This window comes from Cetorhinus maximus, chromosome 22 (assembly GCF_964194155.1).
Source record: "Cetorhinus maximus chromosome 22, sCetMax3.hap1.1, whole genome shotgun sequence".
NCBI lineage: Eukaryota > Metazoa > Chordata > Chondrichthyes > Lamniformes > Cetorhinidae > Cetorhinus > Cetorhinus maximus.
The window spans coordinates 2,741,686-2,768,367 of record NC_135900.1 but is presented as its reverse complement, the minus strand read 5'-3'; the positions used below and the strand labels follow the sequence as shown (position 1 = coordinate 2,768,367).

Genomic DNA, 26,682 nt, shown 5'->3' with positions numbered 1-26,682 from the left:
CAACTGTATGCCATCTCTGGTGGGGATATGTAGGATGAGACATACCTAGCATGATGATGGTGGTGTTGTCCGTAAGATATGATTCAATGGGCATGACTGTGTCTGGCTTCCTTGACTAGTCTGAGAGACAGCTCTCCCAATTTTGGCATAAGCCCCCATATGATAGTAAGGAGGACTTTGCAGGGTTGACTGGGCTCCATGTGTCATTGTCATATCCAGTGCCTAGAATGATGCCGGGTGGTTTGTCCGATCTCGTTTATCTTTCTTTTGGACTTCGGAGTAGGGTGATAAACTGAGGGGCTTGCTGGGCCACTGCTGTGGATCTGGAGTCACATGTAGGCCAGATCAGGCAGATTTTCTTCCCAAAAGGGGCATTCGTGAACCAGGTGGGTTTTTATGGCAATCAGCAATAGTTTCATAGTTACTATAAGTGAGACTTGCTTTTTTATTTCTATATTAATTTAATTCAAGTTCCACCAGTTGCTCTGGTGGGATTTGAACTCATGTCCCCAGAGTATTTGCTTGGGCTTCTGGGTTACTAGTTCAGTGACATTACCGCTACACCACCACCTTCCTTAAACGTGTTTTTTTGTGATGCTAAAACCTACCTCTTTGGCCAAGTTTTTGTTCTACCTGTCCTAACATCTCCCTGTGTGGCTTGGTGTCAAATTCTGTGTGATAATGCTCCTGTGAAACATTTTGGTTTGATTTACAAGCACATGCCTGTTACCAATATTCAGCTTCTTCCAGGGCTTAGAATGCACTGCAACTGGAACAGCAGGAAAACAGCTTTTAAAATCATTAGACACTGAAGGATTATAAAACGCAAGAGGCAACGGGTAACAGGAAACCATTAATTTTCATATGCAATTAACCCGAAATCCCAGGTGTACAGAAATATCACACAGAATTCTCCACATAGGAAAACAGGCTACAGTCAAAACCAGAGAGGAGGAAAAATGGTATCTTGTTCCATTTTTCAGTCAATTACTGGTTGGAGGTTTCAGGAGATAATCCTAGTAATTTACCTAACTGTGGGCACAGACTTTCAGCTTCCCAACACCTTCAGTGTAAGTAATTAGAAAAGGAGCAAGAATCGGCCATTCAGCCCATCGAGACTGCTCCACCATTGAATAAAATGATTTTCAACCCTTAGCCTCCACCTTCCCACACTGTCCCAATATCCCTTAAGTACCTTGGTATTCAAAAATAAGATGATCTTTGTCTCGAATGTACTGAATGACTGGGCATCCGCAGCTCTCCGGGATAGAGATTTTCAAATATTTACAATCATCGGAGGGAAGAAATTTCTCCTCATTTCAGTCATGGGCAGCCAATCCCCTATTTAGAAACAAGGACCCTGTGTCATGGATTCCTCAACTGGGGGGAACAAGCGCTCAGCATCTACCCTACCATGGCCCTTGAACCTTTTATGCATTTCAATAGGATTGCTGCTCATTCCTCCAAGCTCCAGAGAGGAAAGGCCCCCCTTCGACTCAATCATTCCTCATCTGACAATGCTGTCACCCCAGCACTCTATCTGCTGAACCTTTGTTGCACTCCCTCCAGCGCAAATGTATTCTTCCTTGGGTATGGAGAACAAAACTGCACCAAAATATATTTTGGGCTCAAGTTCTGAATTGGGACCAGAACCCATGACCTTATGGACTTAGAGAGAGTTAGCCATCGAGCCATGGCTGATAAAATTCACAATCTCTTCCATTCGGGAATTTCTTACTTAATTTAAAAGCTGATACACCCTGAATAAAACACCTTAATTTAGGGCACACATTTATGAAGTTTTATTGCAAGTAGGTAAAATTAGAAGTAATCTAGTTTGTCCATATTATGCCACAAATTATATTGGTGCTCCGTGGTATCTCATTATAAAGCTGCCCACCTCACAAACATACCTGCAGTGTCATATATCTAGCACCAGGCAGAGCTTCGTAAGTTCCAGATGCCCACAGGTATTTGGACGAGATATTAAGCCATGGTTTCAGCGACCCTGATTAGATGCTTGTAAAATAAATTTTGGCAACATTCAGAGCAGGATAGTTCTCCCTGGTGTCCAGGCCAACATTTTACAAACAATCAGCAAAACAGATTAACCCATCAATCATCTCGTTTACTGTTTGTGGGTGCTTGCTGTGCGCAAATTGCCGACCAAACAAACAGTGGCTGGGATGGATTTCAGCTGACCCTGAGGATGTGGAAAGTGCAATACAATTACAAGTTGGGCTGGAGAAGATGCAAAATAGAATTACAGGAATGATGATGGGTTCTCGTAATAGGGTTGGACAAAGAGGGGTGGGAGGAGGCATGGACTAGTTGGGCTAAATGGCCTGTGTCTGTACTATATACTCAATATAAGTTATTTACAATTCTAAAGGGACATAGGAGCAGTAAATTCAAATGGACCTGTAGATGAAAACCATATCTGTAGTGGTGAAAAGTTTTGCTTATGAAATGAGGAAAAGTAAAAAGAAAGACTTGTATTTACATTTTTTTAATTCATTCATGGGATGCGGGCATCACTGGCTAATTGCCTGCCCCTAATTGCCCTTGTTCAGAGGGCATTTAAGAGTCAACCACATTGCTGTGGATCTGGAGCCACATGTAGGCCAGACCAAGTAAGGACAGAAGATTTCCTTCCCTAAAGGACATTAGTGAACCAGATGGGTTTTTATGACATTCAGCAATGACTTTTAATTCCAGATTTTTATTGTTGGGATTCGAACCTGTTCCCCAGAGGATTACCCTGGGTCTCTGGAATACTTGTCCAGTGCCAATGCCACTGCCTCCCCATCTTTCACGGCCACCAGATGCCTCAGGGCACTTTATGGCCAATGAAGTGCTTGAAGTGTAGTCACTATTTCAATGTAGTCAATATGGGACTAAGTTGTTGAGGCTGAGATGTGAATTAAAAATTTCAAAACTGAGATTGCTAGCTTTTTGTCAGGTAATGGTATTAAGGGTAATGGAAGCAAAGCAGTGGATGGAGTTAAGATGCAGATCAGCAATAAACTAATTTAATGGCAGAACTGGCACCTCCTGTTCCAGTAATTTCATTCCAATTAGGTACGTTAAAAACCTTTAACAAAAAATGCCTCCCCGGCTTAAGTTAATGTTCAATTACATTAACTTGCAAATAAGAAACATATGGACCAACAGTGAATGTGGGGTTTAACTGTAAAGAAAATGATTGATGAAATTAAATAGTTACACAATTGACTTCTTAAGTTCAATCCAGTCCAATTTGAGTGAGAACATCTCTCCATGGGAGCATCCTCTCGGTCCAAATGTTGTAGTTTCAAGCCCCACATCGAGTATCCTGACTGACATTTCTTTCTATCAAATCCCTCCATGTTCTTATCCCTGTAATCTCCTCCAGCCCCACTATCCTCTGAGATCTCTGCACACCCTCCAATTTTATTTATTCCACCATTGTCGGTTGTGCCTTCAGCTGCCTGGGCCCGAAACTCAGGAATTCCCTCCCAAACCTCTCTGTCCCTCTACCTGCCCCTCCTTTTAAGGCACTCCTTAAAATCGATCTCTTTGACCAAGCTTTTGGCCACCTGCTGTAATATTGCCTTACATATGGGTTTGGTGTCACGTTTTCTTTGATTGCATTTCTGTGAAATGCTTTGGAACATAAACTGCTTCAGCAACTTGCAATTAATGATGTTTCTGGTAGATCTGATGGGATACTACGGAAATATATGTTTGTTTATTCTATAGCTAAGAAGCAGATAGTTTTACATATCACTGTTAACTCACTTAGGCCTATTTTCACCTTTTTATTTTGGACGGTTTTTTTGTGCCTGTCAATGATAGAGGATGTTACATAGCTGGTCAAACAAATCTGAAATCAACAACAGCATCCTGACCTCCAGCATAAAACTCCCTCTACTCTTGCTGCACAATGATCCTTAACCCCAGCCTCAGGACAGTTGATTGAAATAAGTCTGAAGTATTATTGAGTAAAAATTATTTTTGTCTATTTTTTTTAGGAAACTCCCAGAACCACAAGCCGATGGAAAAGGTAAAGAAAACTTTTCACAAAGTATCAGTTTTATATGAACCTTGGTTTTTCCCCCGACAAATATACTGGGAACTGCATGACTGAGTGGGTCCGGGATCAGATCCAACCTCGACTGAGATTCTTACTATTGTTTCTTTTGCTCCCCCTCCCAAACAAAACCCCGCTGCTGGTTTTGGCAGGTCCTTAGCTGCAATACTGTATTGAATTGAGGTCAGCCCTGGCTGGCAGTGAGGAGGGAGAGTTGGCAGGGGACCTCCTGCACTTCAACACCATGTGCTAACTGGCCACCGAATGGTGTTGGCGAGTTCGATGTCCTGTTCAGCCTTTACACTGAGTCCAAATTGTTTAACCAGGGACAAAGTTGGCTGTAAATAAAATGAGAAACAGACCAGCCCCCCTGTATCAGGTTATATATAATATTTTATTGCTCCCCCAAATTTCCAGTGAGCAGCTGACCCACACAGACCAGAAAGATCCCAGGTTAATCTCAGGCTGGTGTAGTTAGTTGATTTCAATTAACAGAATCCAGCTGTGGCTGAGTGGACAGCATTCTGACCTCTCAGCCTGAAGGGCATGGGTTCAAATTCCATTCCAAAGACTTGAGCACATAATCCAGGCTGACACTCCCAGTGCCAGTACTGAGGGAGTGCCGCACTGTTGGAGATGCTGTCTTTCAGATGAGATGATAAACCGAGCCTTCATCTGCCCCCTCAGGTGAATAACAAAGACCCCATGACACTATTTTGTTATTCTGGACAATACCTATCCCTCAACTAATATCACTAAAATAGATTATCTGGACATTATCTCATTGTTATAAAAACAAAAAACTACTGCGGATGCTGGAAATCCAAAACAAAAACAGAATTACCTGGAAAAACTCAGCAGGTCTGGCAGCATCGGCGGAGAAGAAAAGGGTTGACGTTTCGAGTCAACCCTTCGGTCATGAGGACTCGAAACGTCAACTCTTTTCTTCTCCGCCGATGCTGCCAGACCCGCTGAGTTTTTCCAGGTAATTCTGTTTTTATTATCTCATTACTGTTTGTGGGAGCTTGCTGTGTACAAATTGGCTGCTGCATTTCCTAAATTCCAACAGTAACTGTACTTCAAAAGTACTTAATTGGCTGTAAAAGCTTTGGGAGCTCTTTAGAGCATGAAAGGTTTTTTTTTGCAGAAGGGAGAGAGAGTTCATTAGTGAATGAAAAATAGAATTAAATCAAAGAAAACTTCTGAAGGATTTTAATTGTTAATATATTAATGACCATTGATAATTTCAATGAATAGTGAAACAGAACTGCTGTTTCACAGAAGGAATTCTTAATGAATGTAGAAGCAGAACAAATGTGCTTTTGCCTGAAAAGAGAAGGCTGCTGTTAAGCAATAATTGGTTCATTAACCTTCACCTAATGGTGTCAGGAAAGTTAGTGAAGAACATTGGAAAGGGATTTCTATTACTTTAAATTTAATTTTGTACCATATAGCTTTTGGAGATGATTATGAACCAGCCATACATGATCATCCCAAGCTCTTTGCATACTGACCACGTCCATTTTATTCGTTCATGGGGAATCCAACAGGATTGTGCCCGTGGCTTGACAGATCGCTGTGGTCAACAAGTTTCAGTTGCATACTCGATTATCTTACTTGAGGTTTCCAATTTATGCGAGTTCTGGTGATGGAACTTGCAGGCTGTGGTTAGGAGAAAGCTGCTCGTCAGATATTCCAAAACAAGCTGCAACAAATCTGAATGTTGGTAAAATCTCAGACTGGGGAGGTGGTGGCATGGTGGTATTGTCACTGGACTAGTAACTCAGAAACCCAGGGTAATGCTCTGGGGACCTGAGTTCCAATCCTATCGTGGTAGACGGTGAAATTTGAATTCAATAAAAATTTGGAAGTAAAAGTCTGACGATGACCAAAAAACCATTGTCGATTGTCAGAAAAACCCATCTGGTTCACTAATGTCCTTTAGGGAAGGAAATCTGCCATCCTTACCTGGTCTGGCCTACATGTGTCTTCATACCCACAGCAATGTGGTTGACTCTTAAATGCCTTCTGAACAAGGGGCAGTTAGGGATGGACAATAAATGTTGGCCTAGCCACATCCCATGAACGAATGAAAAAAAAGATATTCAAGAACAATTCGAGCATTAGGACCACAAATCTGCTTTTTTACGACACACTAGTGATTATTAATAGAACTGAAACTTTAAATTGCAATAAATGAGTTCTTAATGTAACTCCGATGAGGTGTTCAAACTTATGCAGTATTTTAATGGAGTAAATAAGGGGAACTGTTGTTACAGGCAGGAGAGTCAGTAAATAGAGAACACAGATTTAAGATAATTGGCGTCCTTTGGATGAGATGTAAAAAAACCAGGGTTCCTGTCTGCTCTTTCAGGTAGGAGCAATTGCTCTTGTCAAGATCTGGCACAGACTCAATGGTTCAAGTGGTCTCCTTCTGTGCAGTCATTATCCTATTATTCTACAATTCTGTGATCCTGTGGCCACTATTTTGAAAAAGAGCCGTTCTCCTGTTGTCCTGACCAATATTTATCCTCAACCAACATCAATTAACAGCAGTCAAGATAGACTCTGTTTAAAGTTACTGTAGTACAGATGATCTGGTTATTTATCACGTTGCAGAGAGCTTGCTGTGTGCAAATTGGCTGCAGCGATACCCACAATACGACAGTGGCTGCACATCAAAAGAGTAACTCATAGCACATAAAGCACTTTGGGACATTTTGGTGTCTTTTTATGTCTCAGTAATCAGAGTAAGATATGGGATAGATTGACTCTATAGCTCAATTGTTTAATGGTCTTTGGTCAAGGTTTTGTCTTTAAAATTGGCCCATTAAAAAGTTATATACCTGCCTCCTGTGTTTCTGAAACCCAGATCATTAAATTACATGGAATATACAGAAACAAAAACAGGCCATTTGACCCAATCAGCTCATGCCGTTTATCTTCCACACGAGCCACTTCCCATCTTTTCTCATCTACCTTTATTTGAATAACCCTCTTTTCCCTTCTCCCTCTTACATTTATCAACTTTCCCCTTAAATGCATCTACAAAATTCACTTCAACTTCTCCCTGTGGTAGCGAGTTCCACATTCTCATCATTCTCTGGGTAAAGAAGTTTCCCTTGAATTGCTTGTTGGATTTATTAGTGACCATGATATATTGATGGTCTCTAGGCTTGCTCTTAACCACAAGAGGAGATATTCTCTATCCACGCAATCAAAACCGTATAATTTTAAAGGCCTCTATTAGATCATGCCACTGCCTTTTCTTCACAAGAACTCAACCTGTTCATCCTCTCCTACAGGATATAACCTTGTCATTAGGTATTACCTTTGTAATTCCTCTTTGCACCATCTCCACAGAAATATAGAAATTTACAACATGGAAGGAGGCCATTCGGTCCATCATGTCAGTGGCAGCTGTAAAAGAATTATCCAGCCTAATCGCATTTCCAAGTTCTTAGTCTGTAGCCTTGCGGGTTATAGCACTTCAAGTGCAGATCCAAGTATTTCTTAAATGTGCTGAGGGTTTCTGCCTCTACCAGCATTTAGGCAGTAAGTTCCAGACCCCCACGACACTCTGCAAGAAAAGGTTTTCCTCATAGGAACACAGGAATATAGGACTTAGGAGCAGAGTAGGCCATTCACTCCTTTGAGCCTGCTCCACCACTCGATAAGATCATGGCTGATCTGGTTATGGTCAACTCCACTTTCATGTCTGCTGCTATAACCGTTGACTTCTTGTCAATCAGAAATCTATCTAACTCAGCCTTGAATAAATTCAATGACCCAACCCCCCTCCACTCTGAAGAAGAGAATTCTTTCTCTGAGAGAAACTATATCTCCTCAGTTCCGCCTTAAAATAGAGACCTCTTATTCTTAAACTGTGTCCCCTTGTTCTAATCTTCCCCTATAAGAGAAAACATCCTCCCAGTATCTACCCTATCAGGTCTCCTTGGGATGTTATATGTTTCAATAAGATCCTCTCTCATTCTTCTAAACTCCAGGTATAGGCCCAACCTGCTCAACCTTTCCTCATAAGATAAGCCCTTCATGCCAGTAATGAGTCCTCAACTCCCCTCTAATCCTTCTGTGAATTATTTTAAATCTATGCCTCTGGTTATTGACTTCTCTTCTAAGGGAAATAGATTCTTCCTATTTGCTCTATCTAGGTTCCTATACATGCCTCTATATATCTCCAGTGCCTCTATGTCCTTCAATAATATGGTGAACAAAACTATAATCCAGCTCTATCCAGCTCTAACCCCCCTTGCCTTAAACCAGCTTATATTTCACCTCTTTTCTATTTTTACTTAGTTCTGTTGAAGAGTCATATGGACTCGAAACGTTAACTGTGTTCCTCTCCACAGATGCTGCCAGACCTGCTGAGTTTTTCCAGGTATTTTTATTTTTGTTTTGGATTTCCAGCATCCGCAGCTTTTTGCTTTTATAAAACTATAATCATGTTTAACCAATTTATTGGAATTCTTTGAAGGAGTCACATGTGCTGTGGATAAAAGGGAACCAGTGAATGTACTGTATTTAGATTTCCATAAGGCAAAGATTATTGTGGAAAATAAAAGTTCATGGTGTAGGGGGTAATACATTGGCATGGATAGAAGATTGGCTAGCTAACAGAAAGAGTAGACATAAATGGGGTTTTTTCTGGTTGGCAGGATGTAATGAGTGGTGTGCCACAGGGATGACTGCTGGAACCTCAAATGTTTGCAATTTATATAGATGACTTGGATGAAGGGACCGAAGGAATGGTTGCTAAATTTACAGATGGCACAAAGATAGGTAGGAAATTAAGTTGTAAAGAGAACATAAGGAAGCTACAAAGGGATAAAGATAGGTTAAGTGAGTGGGCAAAGATCTGGCAAATGGAGTATAATGTGGGAAAATGTGAAATAGTTCATTTTGGCAGGAAGAATAAAAAAAATAAGCTTATTATCTAAATGGTGAGAGATTGCAGAGCTCTGAGATTCAGAAGGATCCGGGTGTCCTAGTGCATGAATTATGAAAGGTTAGTATGCAGGTACAGCAGGTAATTAGGAAAGCTAATAGAATGTTATCATTTATTGCGAGGGGAATTGAATACAAAAATAAGGAGGCTATGCTTCAGACATACAGGACACTGGTGAGACCACACATGGAGTATTGTGTACAGTACAGGTCACCTTATTTGAGGAACGATGTAAATGTGTTGGCAGCAGCTCAGAGAAGGTTTACTAAATACCAGGAATGGGCGGGTTGTCTTATGAGGACAGATTGGGCAGGCTAGGCTTGTATCACCTGGAGTTTAGAAGAGTAAGAGGCAACTTGATTGAAACATATAAGACCTTAAGGGATCTTCACAGGGTGGATGTAGAAAGGATGTTTCCTCATGTGGGAGACCCTAGAACTAGAGGTCACTGTTTAAAAATAAGGGGTCGCTTATTTAAGACAAGAGATGAGAAATTTTTTCTCTGAGGGTAATGAGTCTTTGGAGCTCTCCGTTGAATATTGTTAAGGCAGAGGTAGATAGGTTCTTGATGAGCAAGAGGGTGAAAGGTTATCAGGGGTAGGTGGGAGGTTGCAATCAGATCAGCCATGATCTTATTGAATGGCGGAGTGGGCTCGAAGAACCAAGTGGCCTATTCCTCTTAATTTGTATGTTCGTGTGTATGCAGCACTCCAAATCGGTAAATCATGTTAATGTTAATCATTCTGTGTTCACTGTTCCCTGGTGTGTGGCATGACTTGCATTTTTTGTACTTTTGTGTTATTTATGAAGAGTAGGTAGAGCTGACTGCAGCCTCTATGACCTGTAAATCTCTGAGTCATGAATCAGTCATGCATTATATTAACCAGCTCAGCCCCCAGACAATTTGGGGCTTTCCCACATAATATTAGTTTGATTCACATTGCCAGTTGAGGTAACTTTACTGTTCTATAAAGAGGTAAGATGAGTGAATGTTTTTTTGCTCCTTGTGCTAACTTGGTGGTCTATATGCATTTCCTTGTTGATAGCTTGATACTCTTCATGTTACAACTGTAGTTGGTTATGTAATAAAAACAGAAAGTGCTGGAAATGCTCAGCAGCACCAGATAGCACCTTTGGAGAGAGACGGCAAGTTAACCTTTCAGGCTGATGACATTTATCAGAACTGCAATAAGCTAGAGCAGCATTTTTCTAACTTGTTTCACCTTCCAGGTGTCTCTGATGTGTTTGTCTACACCACTTCCTTGTCTGAATATTTTATAGCTCCTGTGATCAGGTTCCCTTGTCTCAGGACTGCCAGCACTTAAATTGAGTCTTTGTGTTCTCCATTCCAATTCTGTTCAGGTAGCCGGAAACACCGGCACACCTTCATTGTTAGTTTCATCGAACAAAATACCTATTTCAAACATGTCACAGACATGAAAACAGAAAATGCTGAAAAAACGCAGCAGGTCTGGCAGCATCTGTGGAGAGAGAGAGAGAGAAACAGCTAATAGAGTCATAGAGGTCTACAGCTCAGAAAAAGGCCCTTCGGCCCATTGAGTCTGCGGTGATCAAACAAGTACCTAACTATTCTAATCCCATTTTCCAGCACTAGGCCCATAGCCTTGTATGCCATGGCATCGCAAGTGCACATCCAAATACTTCTCAAATGTTATGAGGGTTTCTGCCTCTACCACCCTTTCAGGCAGTGAGTTGCAGATTCCCAACACCCTCTGGGTGAAAAAATGCTTCCTCACATCCCCTCTAAACCTCCTGCCCCTTACCTTAAATCTATGCCCCCTGGTTCTTGATCCCTCCATCAAGGGGAAAAGTTCCTTCCTGTCTACCCTATCTATGCCCCTCATAATTTTATATGCCTCAATCATGTCCCCCCTCAATCTCCTCTGCTCCAGAGAAAATAACCCCAGTCTATCCAATCTCTCCTCATAACTAAAACTCTCCAGCCCAGGCAACTTCCTGGTAAATCTCCTCTGCACTCTCTCTAGTGCAATCACATCCTTCCTATAATGCGGATTCTAGAACTGCACGCAATACTCTAGCTGTGGCCTAACCAGCATTTTATACAGTTCCAGCATAACCTCCCTGCTCTTATATTCTATGTCTCGGCTAATAAAGGCAAGGATCCCATATGCCTTCCACCCCACCAATTTTCATGTCATCCGCGAACTTACTGATCAACCCTCCTACATTCAAGTCTAAATCGTTTATATATACCACAAACAGCAAGGCACCCAATATCGATCCCTGTGGAACCCCACTGGACACAGGCATCCAGTCACAAAGACACCCCTCGACCATCACCCTCTGCTTCCTGCCACTCAGCCAACTCTGGATCCAATTTGCCAAATTGCCTTGGATCCCATGGGTTCTTACCTTAGTTATCAGTCTCCCATGCGGGACCTTATCAAAAGCCTTGCTGAAGTCCAAGTAAACTACGTCATATGCATTGCCCTCATCTACACACCTGGTCACCTCTTCGAAAAATTCAGTCAAATTGGTCAGACCTGACCACCCCTTAACAAAACCATGCTGACTGTCCTTGATTAATCCCTGCCTCTCCAAGTGTAGATTAATTCTGTCCCTCAGAATTGCTTCCAATAGTTTCCCCACCCAATGTAAGAACTCCAATATGACTCTTGAGTATGACTGAAAAAAAAGAGACATGTCAAAGCCTTTCCTCTTGCATTCCTCGGGACACTTCGCAAGAATACCAATATATGGAAAAAACAACAATTTATACTGTATGAGAAGAGTGCTAATTGGTTGGCAAGTGGACTCTGGTAAAGGTGTTGCCATGGAGAATGCACCAGTGATGGTGGCTGACAGTTCACTGTCAAGCATTGTTTGAAATTTAAAATAGGCAGCTTGACCCTGATTGGTCAAGGCATTGCCCGAGGAATGAGTCAGCGAATGGCTGTCACTTATTCTGTTTAGCTGGAAGAAGCGCAATGTGTGTACCTGTTCTTTCTGTCTGCAAAGAACAGGGCCCTGTGTATTAATATATGTAGCTTCCAGTACACACAAATACTCCACACTGCGAGCCTGGCTGATGGCCTTAAATTGGTTGTCAGCGTAATTCTTAACGCACTGAGGATTATTTAGCAGATGTTGTCCAATAGCGAAATCACATCTGATGTTGGACACTGTGTTTTGGAGTTTTGCAAGCACGGGCTGGTTGGGTATGGACTGTACCCTGCCTATTGTGAACAGTGGAAGGGATACGCTGTTTGATACAATCCGCCAGTGTATGGGACATGCGGCCTACATACCTAGCATCACACTGGCACTGAAATTCATAGAAATAACAGGGTCGTGCTGCCTGGTTTAAATTTGAAACAATGTTTGGCAGTTAACTGTAAGTCAAGTCACCATCACTGGTGCATTCTCCATGGCAATGCCTCTACCAATCATAGTCTACTTGCCAACCAGTAAGCACTCTCTTCTCATACAGTATAAATTGTTATTTTTCCCCTTATTTTAGTATTCTTGTGAAGTGACAAGATGAGTGCAAGACAAAAAGCTGCGACAAGTCTCTTTTGTTCGCAATACTCAAGTTCTGAACTATCAAATAACTATATGACTCTTCTTCGGAACTGAAGAGAGGCAGGAATGTGATGGGTTTTATGCAGTTGAAAAAGTTGGGAGGGTCAGGTGGAGCAAAAAGGGTCAGGGGTAGGTTTGAGGGCGGGGGGGAGATTAAATGACACAGATGTCCAGGGACAAAAGGAGTGGTAATGATGGTTTCAAAGAAACAATGCATTGTTCCAGAGTAGGTGTTAATAGCAAAATAAAGATCAGCACTGCCTTAAAGCAAAACATGAGAACAAGATACAGAGGGGGACCAGGGGGGATAAAAAATACAAAATGGAGGCCAGAGTTCATGGTCTGAAGTTGTTGAACTCAATATTCAGTCCGGAAGGCTGTAAAGTGCCTAATCGGAAGATGAGGTGCTGTTCCTCCAGTTTGCGTTGGGCTTCACTGGAACATTGTAGCAGCTGAGGACAGAAATGTGGGCATGAGAGCAGGGTGGTGAATTGAAATGGCAAGCGACCGGAATGTCTGGGTCATGCTTGCAAACTGAGAGAAGGTGTCCCACTCATTGATCACCCAGTCTGCGTTTAGTCTTCCCAGTGTAGAGGAGACTGCAATGCGAGCAGCGAATACAGTACAACCAAATTGACAGAAGTACAAGTAAATCGCTGCTTCACCTGGAAGGAGTCTTTGGGACCTTGGACAGTAAGGAGGGAGGGGTTGGAGACACATGTCACAGGCTTGTCTGTATTTCTGCCTCATCCAAAACCTGTGCTTCAGGCCACTCAGTTCCTGACCTCATCACAGCCTTGGTTCAAACATGGACAAAAGAGCTGAACTCCTGAGGTGAGGTGAGAGTGACTGCCCTTGACATCAAGGCTGCGTTTGACAGAGTGTGGCATCAAGGCGCCCTAGCAAAACTGGAGTCAATGGGAATCAGTGGAAAACTCTCAACTGGTTGAAGTCATACCTAGCACAAAGGAAGATGGTTATGGTTGTTGGAGGTCAGTCATCTCAGCTCCAGGACCTCACTGCAGGAGTTCCTCAGGGTAGTGTCCTCAGCCCAACCATCTTCAGTTGCTTCATCAATGACCTTCCTTCCGTCATTAGGTCAGAAGTGGGAATGTTCACTGATGATTGTACAATATGCAGCACCATTTGCGACTGCTCAGATACTGAAGCAGTCCATGTCCAAATGCAACAAGACCTGGACAATATCTAGGCTTGGGCTGACAAGTAGCAAGTAACATTTGCACCACACAAGTGCCAGGCAATGACCACCTTCAACAAGGGGGAATCTAACCATTGCCCCTTGACATTCAAAGGCATTACCATTACTGAATCTCCCACTATCAACATCCTGGGGGTTATCATATTGACTAGAAACTGAACTGGACTAGCCATTTAAATACTGTGGCTACAAGAGCAGGTCAGAGGCTTGGAATCATGTGACGAGTAACTCACCTCCTGCCTCCCCAAAACCTGGCCACCATCTACAAGGCACAAGTCAGGAGTGTGATGGAATACTCCACATTTGCCTGGATGAGTGCAGCTTCCATAACACTGAAGAAGCTCGACACTGTCCAGGACAAAGCAGCCTGCTTAATTGGCACCACATCCACAAACATTCACTCCATCCACCACAATAGCAGCAGTGTGTACCATCTACAAGATGCACTGCAGGAATTCACCAAGGCTCCTTCGACAGCACCTTCCAAACGCACGACCACCACCAGCTGGAAGTTCACCTCCAAGCCACTCACCATTCTAACTTGGAAATATATCGCCGTTCCTTCACTGGAACTTCCTCCCTAACAGCACTGTGGGTGTACCTACACCACATGGACTGCAGCGGCTCAAGAAGGCAGCTCACCACCACCTTCTCAAGGGCGATTAGGGATGGACAATAAATGCTGGGCCCAGCCAGAGAAACCCACATCCCGTGAATAATGAATAATAAAAAAACGCTCCTTGCTTTGGCTTAATCAGGGACACCTATGATCTGTCCAGAGATTTGACGAAAGATCACAGACCTGAACCTTTAACTGTTTCTCTCTCCACAGATACTGCCTGACCTGCTGAGTTTTTACAGAATTTTCTGAGTTTATTTCAGAATTTCCAGCATCTGCACTACTCTGCATCAGTACTCACAAGAGCAGTTGGTTTGGAGCTCAGTTGTGAGCCACCATCCACTCCCCATGGTGCTAGCACCCTATACCTTTGGGAATGGATGTATGCTTCATCATGAATCTTATTTTCTTTCCCATCCTCTGGGGTTAGCCAAGTTTTGGATATTTCCAGCATGTCACAGCTACCAGTCTGGCTTCTGGATCAAGCATTTTATTTCTAATGTTACCAAAAGGCAAATATGAGCATATTAATGTGGATTTGCGTCCTTTAATAGCGTATCTGCTCCCTGGTGCTGGTTCACGTATGTATCTCTGAGTCACTGTGTCCATACCCACCTGTTGAAAAAAGAATGAAAAGCTAACATTTTTATAGCGCCTTTTACTGTCTCAAGAGATCCTGAAATGCTTTACAGCGAATGAAATACTTTTGCAATGTACTCACTGTTGCTGTTTATGAAATGTGGCAGCCAGTTTGTTCAGAGCAAGTTAGAGTCATAGAGTTATACAGCACAGAAACAGGCCCTTCAGCCCATCATGTCCGTGCCGGCCATCAAGCTCCTATCGAATCCAACCCCATTTTCCAGCACTTGGCCTGTAGTTCTCCAAAACATCATCGTGAGAGTGACCAATTTGAGTGATGTTCTTGTGGAGTGAATACTTCCTCCCTATCCCTCTTCAGAATAATGCCAGGGATCTGTAACATCTACCTGAGAGGGCAGATAGGACCTTGGTTTAATGTCTGATTAAGAAAGACAGCAGCTCCAACAGTGTAGCACTCTCTCAGTATTGGCATTAAGAGTGTTGGCCTGGCTTTTGTGCTCTTAAGGCTCTGGAACAAGACTTGAATGTCTGTCTTCTGATTTGGAGGTAAGGGTGCTACCCACTGAGCGCCAGCAGACACAGCAGTGAAGGCAGGTGCCAACAGCACCTTGTGCATTGACTGATCATCGTGAAGCAGCTTTCATTCAGTAATGCAAGTTCATTTGTAACACTGTATGGTGCCCAAAGTGCTTTATTTTTCTGCGCTTTTACTTCCCACTAAAGTTTGAAGTCTTCACCTGTGTCCATACAGCACCACGACTGCTCCTGAAGAAGATATCGCAGCGTATTCAGCCGGCAGCAGGTATCCTGGTCGAGTAGAGAGACCTGGTTATAATCGTTTTGGAAACACTTCTTCAAGCTCCACCTTCAGCAGCACATTAGAGAAGAAATTGGAAGAATGTGAAAAGGTACCTGGTGGTGTTGGATATTCTGTGCTCTAGTGTGTGTGAGGAATACTCTGGTTGGATATGTGTGTGACTCCATACATTGTTTCTCCTTTTCCAGTGCACTCCTGCAGTCCTGACATTGTCCATGTTTATTGCAGGCAGCTGCCTATATCTGACAAATAACAGCCCCATTACCATTGATATCAAAACAATTAGAGTAAATGAACAATGGGACTTATTTTATTTTTTTAGAACTAATATTTCAACACTTATTTTCCAGATCCTGAAGTACACGTGATAAATTAATTATTTCAAATGTACATCAATTGCAATTAATGTAAAGCTTCTTTTATCACCAGGAGCTCGCCAAGGAGAGACAGGAAAATCAAAAACTAGTCAAACTACTACAGGATAGAGATGACCTTATTGGGAAACTGAAGGAAGAAATTGATCTTCTGAACAGAGTAAGAACTATTCATTAGAAAGACTTGTCATAGAATTGAAAAAAATATTATTTTAAAGGGGTTATCAACTTTAAATTGCATGACTGTGCTAATTTAGGATTAACAGACTGTGTATTGCATGGTGCAACACTCCTGTCCTGGTAAAACTGACCCTCACCTCTCCTGGGATGAGCACCAGTGAAGATCCACTACTGAATCTGTGTAACATGTGCGTGGTTTGCACATGTTTGAGAGACATTCGTGCATGCGTGTTTATATGTGTGTGAGAAATATGCAGATGTGTGTGTCAGGGAGAGAAATCATGGACCTTGGTCCTTCTACCATTTCCAGACCCCTTATTCCACCCTCCCACCCAACCCCACTTTAACCCTCTGCCTCATTGTCCAGGTGCCCAGAATTAGGAACCATAGTCACAGTGCGGTCGAAATGTGTTGTATAGGTTTAGTAAAACTTCTTGGCTTTTGTACTCTATTCCTCTATTCATGAAGCCCATAGAATTCTCAGGTTTTTAGAATGATGCACTTTGCAACCACTGCTTTAACAGAAAATTACACACAACTTGGTCGTTCATATTATGCAACCAGCTCAACTTCTTTGAATTTGGCCGCATGCAATACCCGGACAGGAACATCCAAAATACTTGAACCTCACAAGCACACCAAAGAACAATCCTATGTACAAATGATAATATCTTGAACTAACAGTGACATATTCTATTGGTGCATGACTCCTGGTTTCAGCTCCAAGTTTAAAAATGGCAAAACCTTCCAGTAAATTAGCACCAACCAATTCATCTGCAATAATGTACTGTTTCTATCCACACAAGTGGGCTTTGTTAACAGAAAAATTACATTGTGTATTGAGTGATAAATATTTTCTCATTTTAAATTGAAACTAACCACACTTACAAAGGAGCATTTAATAGGAGAGCAAAGTACTGCAGATGCTGGAAAACTGAAATAGAAACAGAAAATGCTGAAAATACTCAGCAGGCCAGGCAGCATCTGTGAAGAGAGAAACAGTCAATACTTCAGGTCCAAGACCTGCACTAGTTCTGACGAGGGGTTAGTGACCTCGGTTTCTCTCTGCACAGGCCCTGCTGACGTGCTGAACATTTCCAACGCTTCCATTTTTACTTCACCCCTGTACTTTGTATACTCCTCCAGGCTTTCTACAAAAGACTTGATACTGTAGAAAGTCTAGAGGAGTATAGAAAGTACAGGGGTGAAGTAAAAATGGAAATTAGGAAAGCAAAGAGAGGATAGGAAAAAAAATTGGCAGGTAAAATCAAAGAAAATCCTAAGATGTTTTACCAGTACATTAAGAGCAAGAGAATAACTAAGGAAAAGGGTCGGGCCTGTCAGAGACGTACTTGGTAACCTGTGGGTTGATGCAGAAGATGTAGGCAGGGTTCTCAATGAGTAATTTATCTCTGTCTTCACTGAGGGATGATCCGGATATTCTAGTTAAAGAGGAGGACTGTGAAATGTTAGATACAATAAGCATAGTTAGAGAGCAAGTCCTTGAGGGTCTGGCATCCTTGAAGGTGGATAAATCACCAGGGCCAGATGGACTGTATCCCAGGCTGTTAAAGGAAGCCAGGAGGAAATAGCAGATGCTTTGAGGATCATTTTCCAATCCTCGCGAGATACAGGTGAGGTCCCAAAGGATTGGAGGCCTGAGAATATTGTACCATTATTTAAAAAGACTGTGAGGGATAGGCCAGAAAATTATAGGCCGGTCAGTCTGATGTCATTGGTGGGCAAATTATTGGAAACAATTCTGAGAGACAGAATAAACTGTCACTTAGAAAGGCACAGGTTGATCAGGGACAGTCAGCATGGTTTTGTTAGGGGAAGAACGTGTCTTACTAACTTAATAGAATTTTTTGAGGAAGTAACGAGGAGGATTGATGAGGGTAATGCAGTGGATGTTGTCTACATGGATTTTAGTAAGGCATTTGACAAGGTCCCACATGGCAAACTGGTCAGAAAAGTGAGATCCCATGGGATACAGGAGAAGGTGGCAGGTTAGATCCAAAATTGGCTCAGTGACAGGAAACAAAGGGTAATGGTCAATGGATGATTTTGCGAATGGAAAATGGTTTCCAGTGGTGTTCCATAGGGCTCAGTGTTGGGGCCCTTGCTGTTTGTTGTATATATTAATGGTTTGGACATAAATGTGGGAGGTATGATGGGGAAATTTGCAGATGACACAAAAATTGGCCGTGTAGTTGTTAGTGAAGAGGATAACTGTTGTCTCCAGAATTATACCAATGGTTTGGTTGAATAGACGGAGAAGTGGCAAATGGAATTCAATCCGGAAAAGTGTGAGGTAATGCATTTGGGGAGGGTAAACAAAGCGAGGGAATACTTGATAAACGGGAAGTTATTGAGAGGGATTGAGGAAGTGAGAGACCTTGGAGTGCACATCCACAGGTCTGTGAAGGCGGTAGGACAGATGGACAAGCTGGTCAAGAAAGCATATGGAAAGCTTTCCTTTCTTGGGCTAGGCATTGAATACAAAAGCAGGGATGTAATGATGGAACTGTATAAAATGCTGGTTAAGCCACAACTGGAATTTTGTGTACAGTTCTGGTCCCCACATTACAAGAAGGACAAAATTGCTCTGGAGAGAGTGTAGAGAAGATTTACAAGAATGTTGCCAGGGCTTGAAAATTGCAGCCAGAAAGAAAGATTGGATAGGTTGGAGCTGTTTTCCTTAGAACAGAGAAGACTAAGGGGTGACCTAATGGAAGTGTACAAAATTATGAGGGGCCTGGATAGGGTAGACAGGAAAAACTTGTTTCCCCTAGCTGAGGGGTCAATTACCAGGGGGCATGGATTTAAGGTGATTGGTAGAAGGATTAGCGGGGGCATGAGGGGAAATGTTTTCACCCAGAGGGTGGTGGGTGTCTGGAATTCACTGTCTAAGTTAGTGATAGAGGCCGAAATGCTCAACTCATTTAAAAGGTACCTGGATCTGCATCTGAAGGGCTGTAACCTGTAAGGCTACAGACCAGGTGCTGGAAAGTGGGATTAAAATGAGCGGCTAGTTTCTTTTTTTCTCTTTTTTGGCTGGCGCAGACACGATGGGCTGAATGGCCTCTTTCTGCCCCGTAGCTTTCCTACGGTTCTGTGGTTCCTGTTTCTATTGGAGCAAAAGAATCCTTTTCTCCAGCCCTCCAAAAACCAATCCGACTTCCTGTGAGCCTCTCATTCCCTTTCAGCAAGAAACAGAGCAGCAGCTGCCTGGGATCTGGTTTGGCACCGCATTAAACATATAGTTTTTAAAAATGCTAATTTATGAAGAAAACATAAACAACTTGCTGAGCAAGAAAAAATATCCACAGCAAAGCGGTAAATTGATCATTTAATTAAATGAGTAATTAATAGAAACTCTAAGCAGCAGAGCTAACTAATAAGACCATTTTTGCTTTCTCATTAAGAAGCCAAGTTGGGGCTCGCCCACAGCACAGGCCCCGGTGCTCTGTACACCCCCGCACCCCCACCACCTCCTGGACCCTGTGTGAGGCACAAGGGTACGTTTGTGTGTGGGCTTGTATGTGAGAGACATGCGTGTTACTGTGTGTGCGTGATAAATGTGCGTTTGGCATTCTGCAGTTGGAGAATACGAATTGTATTAGCAATAAATATAACCCACATCCCATCATTTACCATCTTCATGTGACCATTAACGTTTAATTTTTCCAGCAACATCTGCTCTGTTGGAATTATTTGCTCTGGTGATTCAGTTTAATTGACTCACATGACTAGAATTACGCTCAGTTGTTCAGCCTTATTTGTTGAAACTCTGACACTGGTTACAGGCATTTCTTTGAGGAGACAGGCAGATAAAAGATCCTGTTTTTTTTTCAGGCCTTAGCTTTCTCGTACAGCAACATAATTCTTCCTGAAAGTGAGACTAAAAACATTAAATTAACCCTTATATGTAATGGGTGTTTAAAACGATTAGCCGTAATTCAGGATGCATGTTTGTCGGAGGAAACTATTTCGGATTGTGTTTGTTCAGGAGCCAAACTAAGTCCTGGAATGTCGAGGGAAGCACAGAGACTGGTCACTTTTGATCTTTTAATCACACTTCACTTCCTCTCTGTAATCTGAGTTCAGCTTTACGGGGCACAGAAAAAAATTCAATGCCACAGATCATCTTGGAATCGTAGAATTAGAGAATGCTTCAGCACAGGAGGTTATTCAGCCCATTGTGTCTGTGCTGGCTCTTTGAAAGAGCCAACCAATTAGTCCCCCTGCTCTGTGTTTTCCCTATCGCCTTGCACCCTTTTCCCCTTGGAGTATTTATCCCATTTGCTTTCGAAAGCTATTACTGAATCTGCTTCCAGTGTCCTTTTTCAGGCAGCGCATTCCAGGTCACAACAATTCTATGTGTCTAAAAAAAAACACCTCATCCTCCCCCCACCTACCCCTCAGGTTCTTTTGCCAATTACCTCAAATCTGTGTCTTCTGCTTATCGACTCTCTTGCCAGTGGACACAGTTTCTCCGTGTTTACTCATCAAGGTTCCCCATCATTTTGAACCCTTCTATTAAATCTCAGGAAGGATATATTGGTCTTGGAGGGGGTGCAGCACAGCTTCATCAGAATGATACCAGAGCTTAGAGAGGTAAATTATAAGGACAGGCTGAATCAGCTGGCTTGTGTTCCCTTGACTGTAGAAGATTAAGGGGTGATCTGACTGAAGTGTTTAAGATGATACAGGAATCCAATGGGATAGAAATGGGCAAACTATTTCCCCTGGTGGGGGGTATCTAGAACAAGAGGACAGAATCTTAAAACTAGAGCTAGGCTGATTAGCTCTGTGGCAAAACCAGGAAGCACTTTTTCCACTCAAAAGACTAGTGGGAATCTAGAACTTGCTCCCCCAAAAAGCTGTGAATGCTGGGGTCCATTGGAGCTTTCAAGATTGAGCAATAGATTTTTGTTGGGAAAAAGTATCAAGGGATTCAGAACCAAGGCAGGTAAATGGAATTGAGGTAGATAGTAGCCAAGATCTAATTGGTTAGATCCATTTGGTCAGAACAGGCCTGAGGGGCTGAATGGCCTAATGTCCCTATATTACTTGACTTTCTCTCTTCAAAAGGATAACGATCCCAGTCTCTCTCAACTCTCCATGTAACTTAAGTCTCTCTGGCGATATACTCCCATATCCAAGAAGATTTGAGAGATATTGGCCCGAGGCAGTGCAGATGTCTCAAATCCACCAGAAGCAAATCTCAGTGAAGAGTGTTAAGCTCTTACTCATACGTTGGAACATTAGAGCGCCTGCCAGAAAGCAGATTTCAAGATTTACTACAACAGGAGAGGGGCTATTCATCAAGTTTGGTGAAGGATCCTGTCTTCAGTACATAGTGTCCCTTTTGCCACCCTTGAACTCCTTGTAATTTTCTCCTCTGGTTTATCTGGAGCCCTAACGCCCCCCCACTAAGGATCTCTGCAATCCTCCAACTCTGGCCTTTGAGCATTGTCCAATTTTAGTTGCTCCACAATTGATGGCTGTGTCTTCTGCTGTCTGGGCCCTAAGCTCTGGAATTCCCTCCCTAAACCACTCTGCCTCTCTACCTCTCTCTGCTGCTTCAAGACACTCCTTTAAACCAATCTGTTTGGTCAAGTTTTTGGTCACCTTCCCTAATATTTCCTTATATGATTATAGGTGTCAAATTTGTTTGGTAATGTTCCTGAAAGGCAGCACCTTGGGATGTTTTACTATGTTAATGGCGCTATATAAGTGCATGTGGCTGTTGGAAATCTAGAACCCTCCACCCAAAAAGATGCTTGGGGGTGGGTGGGGGCAGGAGGACAGTCCACAGGACTTGCAAAACTGCAGTTCATAGATATTCCTCGCTATGTTTATCTGATAAAAATGGGGTAAATGGAATTGAGATGCAGGTTAAACGTAATCTAACTGAACAGCCAAGCAGGATTAAGGTCCTTTTTTTTTAACTCATTCACGGGATGTGGGCTTCGCTGGCCGGGCCAGCATTTATTGCCCCCCTACCCCCGCCCTCCCAATTATATGGCCACCTCCTCTTCCTAATGTTCCTTTTTCTTGCACTGACACTTCACGTCTCCCTGGCACAAGAACTCATTTTTTTCTTCTGCCCTCTGTTCAAGGATATGGATGAAATTGAAGATGAAAATGATCAACTGAAGCAAGAAAACAAGACCTTGTTGAAAGTTGTTGGCCAGTTGACCAGGTAGAAGATGGCCATTCCTCTCATTCCGTGTATGCTGGACTGATAAATATACGCATTTTACAATCCTGGAGTTAGCTTTCAATAAACAAGTACAGACTGAAGGGAAATCATTCCAAGTTCACACTATTCTCCCCTAAGAATACTACACACCTTCTATTAGAACTGCATTCAGTGTGAATATTTTGTGTTAGTAGTTGGCTTGTCTGTTATTTTTTGATAGCAACTGTTGGAATTTTTAAAAATTTCTTTATCATTTCCTTAAAATGTCTCCAAGAACTTGTGCAAAAAAAACTATTTGCAAGCAGGCCTCTGGTTCAAATGATGGTTTTGTAATCTATACGATAAAGGATCAATTCATACGGCATTGTTCTATTCCTAACTTTTTTTGCTGTGTTCAAAAAGTCACATGAAATTGGAAGAAAAGTGTGCGTGCTTTACGTATAATTTAAAACAAGATTTTGAAAGACCTGATCCTCATGAAGTGTAACCATATGAGGCATTACTATAGAGAGCAGGCTTTCCTCTTCAATTATGGATAAAACCGCATCCTTTCATGTACATCATTTATATGCCTAATGATATTTCTTACCCATGTATTCAAAACCGTGTTTAAACACTACGTTGTTGAATGATTGCTCAAAGGCAGCGGTCACAGTGATTTAACACGTTGCATTCATACTGCAGACGTGGTCAATGCTGCAAGGCCTAATGTTATAGATAGTGTTTGAAGGCAGGAGTCGGGGCCCTAACCTGGAGTGACTGGGTGTGAGAATTGCTCAAGGAACTAATCCCTGTCTTTTCCTCGCTCTGCCTCACACCTCATTTGGTTCCTGAGTCAGGGCCAAGCCTTAACTCTGCGTTTGCACTTCATGCTCTGGTTCTGTTAATTCTAAGGCTATTAAGGTAAATGAATCAGAAAGCTGAGTATAACTTTGGTACTAAGTGGAACCGCACCCAAACATTCCCTTGTGCTGGAATGGACTTAACAAAGGCAGTGTTTAAAACTTAAAAATTATTTATCATATCTTTGTGTTTTGAGCATCACTGCTTCCCACCCTTCATTATATTCAGTTATCACGGTTCCATTATGGCTGCTTGAAGAGCTTTTTTTTTAATGGAATAAATTACATTCCAAACGTATGAAGTTACCTTTCCTTAACGTACAAACAACCATAAATAAGGCTCAGCATTTTTTTTTTGCAGCACAACTGTACACTAAAACAACAATAAAGGTTTTCTTGCAATTGAATCCATTTTTTTTTAATGTGTGAGCCATTATCAGACCAGAACGAATGATCCCTTAATCTCTCACAGAGAGAAAGAAAAGCTGTGTTTTTTTTAAGCTTTCAGTAACGTGGTTATTGAAACATTAAAAACTTGGAGCTTTTAAATTTGACTGGAGCCGGCATGTAAATAAGAAGTGGAGAGAGTGACTTTTGACTGCTACTGGGGCTAATTCTTATAACTTCGGACACGCATCTGCTTCCCTTTTTAGATTAGGGTAATGCATCAGAAAGGACAAAACATTATAATCTGTTTGCGCTGTTGCAGATAAATTTATGCAAAATAAATTCTGAAGCACTACACAATTACAACTTGCAGTGTGACGGGTTTATTTCATTCACATTAACATCATTTCATAAGCACAGACTGCTGCTCTGTTCTTGAAACTTTTCATACACTTGCTCATTAAAGACATTCCTTCTGCTTTTATAAATTTTATCTGTTTTTTTGCAGTCTTAGTTTGACAGGGTAGATGCTGAGAGGCTGTTTCTCCACCCCCCAACCCCCCCTGGCTGGAGAGTCCAGAACTAAGGGTCACAGACTCAGGATAAGGAGTTGGCCGTTTAGGACTGAGATTAAAAAATTCTTCGCTCAGAGGGTTGTGAAATCTTTGGAATTCTCTACCCCAGAGAGCTGTGAATGCTCAGTTGTTGAACGGATTCAAGACTGGGATCGAAAAGTTTTTGGACACGAAGTGAACCAAGGGATACGGAGGCAGGAAGGTAGAGTTAATGTAGAAGGTTAGCCAGGATCTTACTGAATGGTGGAGCAGCTTTAAATGCTTCTATTGTGTTCTCATGGTGATGCTACCTTTATTACCCTGCCAACTTTACGGGGAGATGGTGGTATTTTCACTGGACTAGAGACCCAGGGTAATGCTCTAGGGACACTGGTTTGGATCCCACTACAGCAGATGGTGAAATTTGAATTCAATAAAAATCTGAATGACAATCATGAAACCATTGCTGATTGTTGTAAAAACCCATCTGGTTCACTAATGTCCTTTAGGGAAGGAAATCTGCCGTCCTTACCTGGTCTGGCCCACATGTGACTCCAGGCCCACAGCAATGTGGTTGACTCTTAAATGCCCTCCGAGCAAGGGCAGTTGATGCCAGCCTAGCCAACGACGCCCACATCCCATTTAAAAAAACCAAATAAATCTTCAGGGTCCAACACATGGTGTATGAATCACTGTAGGAAATTAGTGAGCTAGTTGTGTTTTTATGACAATCCAGCATTTTTGTCTTCTGGTTCAAGCCAACAAATCACCAGATTAATTGAATTCAGTTTTGCTCCTTTTCCCTGATGGGATTAAGATAGTTATCTCTTGGGTTATTTGTCCATTACAGGAACCCCAACACTGCCATAACCGACAAATCATCTGTTTCAAATCAGCACTATATGCATACGAGCTGTTTTATCAGAAATACTAGAGAGTTTTAAGATATCTACTTTTCTTGGAATATTAGTGTTGAAGTTTTTCCATATGAATTTCTTCAGAGTGTTATACATTAATTATATCTGCCAAATTTATAAATGTCATAAAAATGGTTGGGACTTCATGTGATTAGTGTGAAAATCAGTATTTAATTTCAAAGTATGTGCCTCTGTCATTCTGCCAACCACTTGCATAGCAACAAGGTTAGGAGTGATTGCATGCTCCTTGTGCCCTTGGTGATTGGCCTGTTTAAGCCTATGGTTTTTGCCACATGCTTAACACAGACCAATCTGGTTGGTACAGCCGTAAGAAGCAAGTCAACCCTAGTGGTGAGGAAGGAAGGAGGAGATGAAGGGGCAAGGGGAAGAAGAGGTTTGAGAGGGAGCAGGAGAAGGGAAGGGTGCAGGAGGAGAAATGTGGGATGAGAGGAGACGGTGAGCAGGCAGGAAGAGGGGGGGTGGGTGCAGGGGGAGTAGTGAGGGGATGTAATGTTAAGAAGGTGGGATGGGGATAGAAGGAGATGAAGGCTGAAAACTAGCTGAGGAAGTAAGGGAGCAGGAGGAGGAGGTGGGGAAGGGGTTAGGTGGAGGTGAAAGGAGGTGATGCTGAGGGAGCGGAGGCAGAGAGGGTGAGGAAACGAGTAGAGTCACTGATAAGAAAATCCTGCTTGAGATGTGGAATTGACTGATGCAGATGAAGACAGTTGCAGTTGGTCTTTTTTACACTTCTCTAAACATTCTGTCAAGGATATGTGGACTAATATCATGTTCCAGGTATTATGCTATTGAGTACCTTTCTGGGTCCTTTGATTACTCTGTTATTTAAACTGTAAATAAATCAAACTCAGTCACTTAGCCTGCATAAAATGATCTGGTTTTCCACCTTTGAAGGAATGGACAAACATGGGGGATATCTGAAGTATCCTCTGGTGAATGATGCACTGTAATTAGGGATTAATTGTTAACCTGGGGCACACTAACGCATTCTTGGCACCTGCAAAGTTGCATGTTTAGGTCTTGAAAGGTTCCATCTGTTTAGAAACTTGGCTATAATCAGAAGACAAAAGGGAACAAGGTTAAATCTAAATGGCACCTCAAAGTCAGAGAAGCCAGGCCTCCCTCCACTACCGACGTGTTGGAAATTCAGCTGACTGGCCTGTCTCTTCAGCCAGTCACCTTGTCCCAGAATTGACTTGATTAGGACATTCTACATTTCTTAATGTCAACTGCCAGCCTCCTGTGCTTTAAGATTCTATGGGAAGAATTTCACCCCCCCCCCCACCCCCCCCCCCCCCCCCCCCCCCCCCCGCACCGCCCCGTTGGGGGGGGGGGGGGGGTG

General features: G+C 42.4%; 1 protein-coding gene across 2 annotated transcripts in view; it reads left to right on the top strand.

Moving 5' to 3' along the window:
• The window catches only part of pawr (PRKC, apoptosis, WT1, regulator), a 149,874-nt gene extending 125,657 nt beyond the window's left edge, over positions 1-24,217 (top strand). For both annotated transcript variants that reach the window (XM_078567642.1, XM_078567641.1), the window contains 4 exons: positions 4,014-4,045; positions 15,792-15,948; positions 16,287-16,391; positions 22,540-24,217. In XM_078567642.1, coding sequence (XP_078423768.1) covers positions 4,014-4,045; positions 15,792-15,948; positions 16,287-16,391; positions 22,540-22,626 — 381 coding nt within the window. In that variant the 3' untranslated portion in view covers positions 22,627-24,217. The remainder of the gene's footprint in view (positions 1-4,013; positions 4,046-15,791; positions 15,949-16,286; positions 16,392-22,539) is intronic.
• Positions 24,218-26,682: the final 2,465 nt, after the last annotated feature.